This window comes from Hippocampus zosterae, chromosome 8 (assembly GCF_025434085.1).
Source record: "Hippocampus zosterae strain Florida chromosome 8, ASM2543408v3, whole genome shotgun sequence".
Taxonomy (NCBI): domain Eukaryota; kingdom Metazoa; phylum Chordata; class Actinopteri; order Syngnathiformes; family Syngnathidae; genus Hippocampus; species Hippocampus zosterae.
Genome location: NC_067458.1, coordinates 7,272,151 through 7,282,424, shown reverse-complemented (window position 1 = coordinate 7,282,424; position 10,274 = coordinate 7,272,151). Strand labels below are relative to the sequence as shown.

General features: G+C 44.1%; 1 protein-coding gene across 1 annotated transcript; it reads right to left on the bottom strand.

The window, feature by feature from the left end:
- Window positions 1-5,352: 5,352 nt before the first annotated feature.
- Window positions 5,353-7,039, bottom strand: insl5a (insulin-like 5a). The gene is made up of 2 exons (XM_052073522.1): window positions 6,649-7,039; window positions 5,353-5,593 (listed from the first exon to the last, which is right to left on the bottom strand). Exons 1-2 carry the CDS (start codon window positions 6,818-6,820, stop codon window positions 5,448-5,450), a joined length of 318 nt encoding a protein of 105 aa, XP_051929482.1. The 5' UTR covers window positions 6,821-7,039; the 3' UTR covers window positions 5,353-5,447.
- Window positions 7,040-10,274: the final 3,235 nt, after the last annotated feature.

Here is a 10,274-nt window from a genome sequence, read left to right as displayed (position 1 = left end):
GTGGTGTCCGTCCCTCATTCAGCTCGGGTCCTCCACCAGAGGCCAGGAAGCCCGAGGGCCCCGCGCAGTACCCCCGCCGCTCCCAGCACCGCACACCTCCGGACCGAGACGTCCGACGCGGCTCCCGGGATCCGTCGCAACCACCCATCCAGTCCGGGGGTCACTGCCCCGAGCACCCCGACCACCACAGGCACGACCGCCACCCCCACCCCCCAGGCCCTCCCCAGCCCCTCCCCGAGCCCCTGGTACCACCCGAGCCCCCCATGCTCCTCCCTCCCGATGCCTCCACCACCTGGGACCGCCACATCCACCACAACGGCCCTCCTCCGCCCCCCATCCACGACCACGACATCTGGTTGGCTCGCCACCACCATCCCGCCAGTCTGGATCCGGAAGTCCCACAGGATCCCCGCTCCGCCACCCTCCACCACCCTCGGAGGTGCCCCCCACTCCGACCCCGGGGCCCCCAGTCCACACTCCGCACAGATGCCTCGGCAGACCACGCCAGCCACCTGGCCATGGCTCTCCACGCAGGCCCCCCCTGCCAGCATCCCACACCCCGCAGCCACGTGGCGGATCGTCCCAGGCGCCTCCCCGCAGAACCCACACCCCGGGTCCTGTCCGGCGCGGCACATCCGGGCCTTGACGACTCCGGCGCCCAAGGCCCGCTCCTGAGCAGCCAGGATGAGCGCCCCTGCGCTGTCCCCCAGGCCAGCCCCCTCCAGCCACTGATAGGACTTCTTGAGATCAGCCACCTCAGCCATGGTCCGGTGGCACATCCCGCGTAGGGGCCCGCCCCCCCACGATGGCCCCCCCCCCAGCACCCGTCCCTCCGCTCCCCACTGTCCGAGACACTCTCCGAGCACGTCACCCGCCGGAGCCCCCCCCCCCCCCCCCCCCGATGCATTCATGGAGCCCGGATGTCCCATCCCGGACAGCGGCGCCCACACCCACCAGTCCCCGGCCTCCCTCCCCTCGGCCCGCGCACACAGTCTATATATATATATATATATATATATATATATATATATATAGCTGGATAGCTCAGTTGGTAAGGTTTTCCAAGTCATTGGAAAGGAAATACTCCCTCAGAATATGGGTCTTGTTCGTCAGCGACCGGGCGTTTAACAACGCGATCCTTGTGGAAGTAGCAACGGGAGGGATTGCCTCTGTGTATCGCCGAGCCCGGGGGAATTCCTTCAAAACGTTTCGCTGGATTCCTCCCCGAGAAGGCGCGCTGGGTAAAAATGCCATGGCGCGTTGGGAGAGCCAACGACCGTTAGCAAGCATGAGGCGACGGGGTCGAGGGCACACCACGCCGGAGCGATCGAAGTTTGTCTCAGATTCCGTTTCAGCTTCACGAGCTGACCACTGCGTTTGCCGCGGCTGCGGCGGCGCTTCCGTGAAGGGAGCGAGCGAACGCGGAAGAGATCAGCCGGCAGGTTAGCCAAGAACTGAGGTAGCGTCTTCTCACCACTGTCTTGCCAAAACGCGTGTGTATTGGGATAGACGCGTGCTGACGGTTATGTATGGGCACACCTTAAATTCAAATGAGCCAATCAGCGTATCGTATATGCCGACGCTTAGGTATGGGCACACCGTAAATTCAAATGGGCCAATCAGCGCATAGTATATGCTGGCGCTTCGTTATGGGCACACCTTAAATTCAAATGAGCCAATCAGCGCATCGTATATGCTGACGCTTATGTACCGGCATACCTTCATTTCAGAGGAGCCAATCAGCGCATCGTTATCGCCACATGCCCTCCTCAGACAGGGTCTCCAGTTAGTCAAACATTATACACACAAAGTCGCGCTGCTGCGGTCCTCTGCATTACATCTGTTAGTGCACGTAAAGAATACAACTGATAATTTTAACAAGCGATCGCGGTAATGCGCAGATTATAGTCCAAACATATAAAATGTATAACATAAAAATCACTTGATAATTTTTTATTTGATACAATTTGCCGAGGGTCTGGACAGAGAAGGCTTGGACAGAGGAGGTCGGTGGTCCGGTCGTGGATCGCGGTCCGCTAGTTGAGGAAGACTGCTTTAGGCAAAACATGCAATACAGCAACTGGTTTGGCATGTGTTGGCATCACAGGGAAGACTCCATTAGTGAAATGGAGGAGCTATCTTGGTAATGGTTGCCATTTGACAGCCACAGTGTTGGAGTCACCCGGCGCTTTAAGAGGGGCGGGGCTGCCACTGACAGGCGACCATTCGCGCGAGGTATAAAAAGCAGAATCGCATTATGTTGCGTTAGTGAATACACTCGCTTCGTCGTCGGCATGGCCCAATGGTAAGCTACGCTTGTACTTTTATTTAACAGAAATCTAAAGTTAGCTTTAGATTGATCATGACCGGTTGCTTTGTTTGTCTGCTTTGCATGATGTCCGTTGTGCTTTGTTTGTAATCACAGTCAGTTACCGCTCGCAATCGGCAATGTAAACAGCGTGGGCTAAAGTGTTGTTAAACCAGTGGTGTCTTTATTTATCTCATTATGCATAGTTTTCATGTTTGTCCAGCCGTAATTTGATTTTGAACGAAGTACATTGCGTTGCAGCTGGGCTTAATCATGCCGGCGCTCCACTTCCGGTTTGGACCGTTGGGAGTTGTAGTTCTTTTGTTCGAGTCGACTGGATATGTTTGTGATGTATGGTTTCTTTCGTTTAAAATAATGATACATAGTGAGATCATGGTTGATTAAAGTATTTAGTAAATGTATTGTTAAAATAAAAGTGTTAATGTAAATTCTATACTTATTTACACCGTGATGCGGAAAGAAAGATGTATTCTGCATTTGTGTGCTTTAGGTTATTACCTGCTTCTGCTACTGCAACTACTTTCATTTCATCTACATCTACTTTTGCTGCAAAATGTCCAACTAAATGTATCAAGAAAGAACAGAAAGAGTGATCCTTCCATGCTGGCCGACGATCCCTTTTCAGAGGGCTGTGAAAAACGGAATTAACTGAACACAGTGTTTTTAAAAAAATGGCATCAAGGGTGGGCATCTAAAATGTCCCCTGCAGTGGGCTTCAGACGGAACAATTACAAGAAATGTACGGTGAGAGCACTTGCTTTCCATACTTGGTTTTATAACTTCGGCGATGAAGTTTGATCGAGTCAACTAATTTGTCTGGCAAATTAGCTTTAGCATGTCTCGCAGCGTGATTCAACACTTACAATTGGAGACAAATTGTTTTTTGCATTTGGGCGTCTAGTGAGTGTGAGAGCCACTGTCCAGGATGAAACATCCAAGCTCCATGAATACATCAAGGAGAAGGCTCCAACGGATGACGTACTCAGAATGTGCCTCTTTATTTAAGCAAGACGATGCCAAACCAGATTCTGCACAAGTTCCAACAGCGTGTCTTTGTCGTAGAAGAGTGCAGGTATTAGGCTGGCCTGGCTGCATTCCAGACCTGTCTCCCATTGAAAATGCGTGGCGCATCATGAAGCGTAAAATACGGAGACCTCGGACTGTTGAACAGCCAAAGCTGTACATCAAGCGAGAGTGGGGAAGAATTCCACCTACAAAGCCTCGACAATTAGTGTCCTCGGTTCCCAAATGTTTATTGAATGTTGTTAAAAGAAAAGGTGATGTAACACGGGAGTAAACCTTACCATGCTTTTTGGGAATGTGTTACAGCCATAAAATTCTACGTTAATGATTATTTGCTAATAACAATAAAGTTTAACAGTTTCGACAATAAGTATTCTGCATCCTACCTGCCTTCAATCTTTCTTTCTTTATTATTTTATCTGTGTTTTACTATTGGTCTTGGCTGTACAGTGTCCTTGAATGTTGTGAAAGGAGCTTACAAATGTGATGTATTATTATTATAATGTATTCCAATAAATATAAGTTGAACGTGATTTGCAAATCATTGTATTCTGTTTTTATTCATGTTGCACACAATGTCCTAACTACATCGTAATTGGGTTTGTAAAATGCTGGCTGAGATAAATGGATTTTGAAATTCAGACTCGACATTAAATTAATAATTTAAATGTCCCGGGAACATTTGTTTGCTCTCAAAATTGTTTCAGGTCAGATTTGGGTCACAAAATAAGAATCAAATCATTTTACATTTGAAATGAAAAAAACAAACATGTGATCAGATGAAACAAGTGTCAACAAACAAGCCTGTGTAAAAATTGTTCACTTTTTTTTTTTTTTCCCAAACGCGGAAAAGAAGAACGGCAGTAAAAATAATGAAACGGCGCTGTCTGTTGAGGAGAAGGCAAACACAAAGAGAAAAAGACTGGGTGATAAGCAGAGACAAACAGGAGATTGAGAGGAGGACAAGCAGTGGAGCATGGCTAAAATATTGGCAGCCAAGACAAAAAGAGAGATGGAGCCAGAAGGCTTGTAAATTTTGGATGAGAGAAGTACATGGCTGTGACTCACTGGAGCTGCCCCAGCGCTTGTGAGGGCAAGTGCTTTACACCCTCTTGCACACACAAATTAACACATGCGCACATACACACTCACTTCGCGTGCGCGCACACACACAAATACACTCGCAGAAATACATTAATACTGTTTGTTCTGTTCTTTCAAAAAAATACGTTGTCACATAAAATACTGCACGTGGGCCCAACATGTGTTTATGGTGAGTTTGATCTTTTTTGGCGTGTGCTGAGAATTATGTCTTGAGCAGAATTAAGTGTCTACAGCAATTCTCACTTGTGTGTGAGATTTTATTGGTGCAGTCTTTATTCGTGCATGTCACTTTGCATTGGTTGCCCTCTTCTTGATAGCTCAGATTTATATAGCCTTGGGAGAAAAAAAAACATTTGTGTGTCTTTGTGTATGTTAGTAATAAATTATTTGTGTTTAATGTACACTGCACCCTAACCATCCTATCAGTCTCATTACACAAAAAGTATTATAAAAGTAAAATAAATTAAGCAGCTAAATCTTTAACCTACGGTGGCGCGTAACCTGCGTCACCCGAAGTTGTTAGCGCTCAGCAGTCTGCAATTGCAGCTTGTGATCAGAACATTTATTTGACACAATAGTGAAATGAACGCACAGTCCCCCCCCCCCCCCTCCTATTTAAATAAAAATAAACTTGGGCTGGGCAGTTTACAAACCTGCATGTCAATGAGTGCTTTTGACTTCGCGAAATAGACATTTCTCATCCTTATTGTTTGGCAGTACGTTTCACCTTCCCTAAGTTCAATCAGTATTTTTTTTATCTGTAAAATTTTGGTGTGACTACACCAATTTTCCATTGCAGGTGTTCACCAAAACGCAAAAATAAGAATGAATAGCATTATTACATTTACATACAAGTTAAGATAAAAAAAAAACAAATATAAATATATATCTGAGCATTGTGATTTACATTTGGATTTTATTTAAATTAAGGCAAGATTGATTACTTTTTGGTCACTTGGAGAAAAAACGATGATGCCAGGCATGGTCGTGTTCAGCAGAGGAAGGTGAGGTCGCTCTTCCTGCAGCCAACCTGGCAGCACACTGTCGTCAGGATGTTGTTCATATCCCGTCTGGTCAAGTCTGAGCCTAGGTGGTTCTTGATGCTTGACAAACTGTTCTCCTCCCCTGTGGATAGACCTGCACCAGCAACACACAATGAAGGACAAAGAATCTGTCTGACATCACAAAAACACTTGATACATAGAATAGTGGATGGCATTTATAAATACAGTAATATATACAGTGTATATATATATATATATATATTTTTTTTTTTTGCATATATGTCACTGATGGAGTGGTTCCATCTTGTTGTTCAATTGAGGTTGATGATCCTATTAAAAAGGACTCTTAATGACAATGCAGATTTCCGCGATGCAATTTGTCTTGTGCAGTTTCCCTTTCCTCTTAGCGATCACTACAGCTGATAAGACTGAGTTTGCTTATGTGTAACAGACTGAGAGAGCTTCTAATCTTGATGTGGGCTCCTGTGGTTTAATGATGTCAACGTTATGTCCTTGTCTGCCCACACGTGCATGGAAAATTCTGAATTGGTAGAATATGGGGCAAGGATGCAGTCAATATCCCATTGTGTGAACCTTGTTTTGCTTTGCTTTGCTATTTGCAAGGGTGCAGAAGTGTGCGGCGTGATAGTGAGAGCTGATTGTAATCTTTTGGTTAACTAACTATTACACTTAAATCAACTGAGAAGGGCAAAATATTTTCAGTACTCCTCATGGTGATTCGCTGCACTTCTGCAACATTGTGACGGTGTCCATTCAAACGGAGAGGGATTTACAAAGTCATGGAAAATGGTGACAAAAATGTTAGCGTTCAATTTATGTTAAGAAATTTGGTGCTTGTAATATCTGTAAAAAGTGAAGAAAGTTAGCTATTTTCAGCCAGTTTTTCTGACAAAATGAAAAAAAAATCATTAGCAAGAAACATGAATCAACAGATTCTTTATTTGTTTTTTCTTGGCCTACAAACATGCGTGTGTGGCAGGTTAGATCTGGCCTTGAATTTGGCAAATGTGCAAATACAAACGAAAATAAGTCTGTGAGCAAAAACATACAATGAAAAGGAACGTAGCATTGACTAAATTACTAATTGCAGATTTATCAAAGGAGAAGTAGAAAAAAAAAAGCTGTACATTTTAGTACAGGGCAAACAGATAACTACAGTTGTCTCACCATCCATGTCTGACTCAGCTTGGAACCTCCTCCAGCGGGATCCTCCGCAGGTGTACACGACAGCTCTCAGGAACTCTCGCCCGCACAGTTTCACCGCTTTGACTTCCGCTCTTGCTGGGCTCACACAGGCGATGGCACAAAGCAGCAGAGGGAAGACGACAAGAGCACGCATCCTGGAATGCCTAAATTGGCTTTTGTCTCTTAAACCGACTGCTGATGCTCTGAATGGGATCTTTTCTGTGCGTGGATCTCCTCTCTTCTTGATGTGACTCTACTCTCCTCACTATATACATATCCATCTTTCTGTTGCAGGAAGCGGAGTATCCGCGCGCCGCCCACTGACTGCTTCTTGGCCCGTCCCAGTCACACACATACATGTTTACATGACCACCCACCGTTTCCGCTCTCTGGCCACTTTTGCCATTCTTTGAGGGAATATCACCTCCAAATGGCAATCACGTTAAATGAGGGCAACCCTTTCTGCTCCAGGTGATTACGTAGAGATAGCACTGACCTTTACTGTGGTGTAAAGCTAATTAGGTGATTCAAAGTAACCCCCTCCCGCACTCAGTCAGATGCTTGGTGCGTTTACACACTTAGAAAGCTGGGATTTCCTCGACTTTACAGCATTTTGAACCATATGAGAGGCAAAAGTCAATGTTGACAGTCCATCATCCAAGTCATTACAGAGCTATTTATGATGCAGCGTTTATAGTCATGACATTTCAGCATGATTGTAATCAGCAGACCCATTTACAGTGTTCATGCTATCAAACCATGCTTGCTTGGACAAAAAATAGTACAGTAATAAAAAAAAGTCTGCAGTCATAGGCGAAGTGGTCAGGAGTGTAGACAGAAATCTTTTAGTTGGGCGGCCATGGTGACGCAACATTTCACTGAGTGTACATTCGTGAGAAGTGATTTTATTTTCATCATTCCATCCAAAGTCAGGGTTCAGAGCCTCCATGCAGCTCTGTCCCTGGAAGTGGGGCAGTCTGGTACCCCAGCGGTTCACTCTTTTGCCTCACAGTTGAGAGGTTAGATATTTACGCGGCATTGCCTGAGTTTTCTCTTCTCTTTATTTTATTTCAGGGGCCGCAGTGAGTAGAAGTGGCCCAGGTAGGGTCCACCTTGTGCAGACAGCTTCCCTGAGACACACCCGGGGTTCCGCAAAAGGCCTGATGGGCTTTCAACAGTCAGAAAACGTCAACAAGAATCACATTTAAACGGCTGGGACTTTTCCCATTAAAGGAGATGGGAATGGTACCCATCCAAGTCAATGAGTAGGCTATAAGGGGGTGAGGTCTCCATTCATTTCAATGGGTATGCAATCAGGGGTCAATTGTCCATAGGTGTGACATTGACTGTGAGTGTGGCGACCAGTCCAGTCCAGGGTGGTCTCACACAAAGTCAGCTCGGATAGGCCCTAGCTCACCCACAACCCGAACAGCAAAACTTGTGGATGGTTCTGCCAAGTGACAACGTTAAAATGATGGCTACACTAATGACCGAAGAGATGTGCAAAATTATGTCCAGCTGTCAATACTACAGAGACAAATGCAGTAATTGTGATACTGCGGCAGAGTGTAAGAAAGAGCAAATGCAAAAAAGCAGGATGTGCAATGATTCAAAGGGCGTAATAGAGTGAAGGAGATGGAAAAGGGAATGTTCAGGGTGTGGTATGGCTCAGAGATTTTTATTTTGCTTGCCCTTTTGTCATTTTGGGCAGAATGTATGTCAATACTAGGAGCGCACCAATTGGTTTTTTTTTCTGTCTACAGTTCTAACTATTCAATGAAACCTGTTTTGTGCTTCTTTGTAGCAGCACCAAACCAGATTATGATGGACAACCAAAAACTGCTGTGACTGTTTCCTGTGTACAAAAGGTTTTTTTAAATGAAGGAGTTGACTGTCAGTAAAAGTCAACCAAAAGGAAAAGCCAGGATGGATGGTGATTCCCAGGAACGTGACGATTTTGATGATTGCAGTGTAAGTCTCCCACAACTGAATTAAGCATCAGTGCAAACACTGATGCTTACTTCTTTTGAAACATATTTCTTCTCAAGTTATTTAATACTGCACTGTGCGGTTATTTATTCATCTTTTGTATTATCAGCCATCCACACAGTCCACATAATTTCCAAAAACATATTTATCACATTAGGCATTATACTTTGATATAAAAATAATAATAATACATTTTATTTATAAGCGCCTTTCAAGACACCCAAGGACACTTTACAATCAGGAACAAAAACAATATGTAACACATACTTTAAAAGATTGTATTGTATACTACGTATTGCTTTCAAAAAATCACAGTACTGAAAATATTTCTTAACAGTTCATTAAAAGAATACACTGGGTTTCATAAATGTCCTACCTCGGTGGGGGTTCGGGGGGGGGGGGGGGGGGAACAATGTGTATCCTAAGTGGGCAACCGGTGTCAAATTATGTAATACTAACAGTATTTCCAGGACTACGACTGGCTGTCAACCAGTTCAGGGTGTAAACCACCTATTGCCCCAAGACAGCTGGGAGAGGCTCCAGCATGGCCGCAACCCTTGTGAGGATAAGCGGAACAGATAATGGATGGATGGATATTTCCAGGATTTTATGTACCACTCCATCCTCCTGCTCAACCTAACTCTTTGTATTTGATGGAACACCCATTAGCCGATATACAGTATATTTAGGTTTGTTTTTTTCAAATATTTGTACTTTGGTTGGTATTTTTATGATGCATCTTTGACAAATATGGAACCATTTTTATGGCAGTGAAAACATAAAAATATAAAACCAAATAAACTCATTCGTTTTTTTTTTTAACAGATTGGATCTGCGCTCGAGGGTTGTTTTTATCTCACCGAGACAATTGGTCGCCTGTTTCTCTGGGAACTAATGTTGGAACAAGTCCTGACGACCAAGTCACGACACGCCCGTAAATGTATGTGTGCGTTTTATCTCAGGTCTTGAAGTAGAATATGGATCATCCATAATGTTGGGCTAAAAGACAGCAGTAAGATAAAGACCCACAAGAGCTGACAATCAGGTCCCACTGTCTGACACAAATAACGGTTTAACGATCAACATAAAATCCTGTAAAGCCAGAAAAGGTTGGAATGTTAACAAATATTAATCAATGATGGGGAAAATCTTGAGTCTGAATATTGTTTTGTACCGTTGTTTACGACAGACTGAGGGAAAGATGTGTACATTATGTGGTGGACAGGACACTTCATTGCACATAAAAGCAATGACTGTGATCCAGAGGTCACACATTAGTGGTTAAATGACACGTTAAAGGATTTCAAGCCACTCAGGGGCTTTCACCTTTCATTCTCTTTTAAGTCATAACAACATTGAATTTGTCCTTGAATATGTCCTTTCAAAACCATTTAGCTACATTATTTACATATGTGGAAACAAAGGATTGACAAAAGCACGAAATGCTTTAAACATAATACTGCCATCAGTTCAATTATTTCTTATTTAATACCGTACTCTATATATATATATATATATATATATATATATATATATATAAACACCTTTTTTTACATCATCTGTAATGACCCTTGTGAGGATAAAGCGGATCGGAAAATGAATGAATGAATAAATCAATA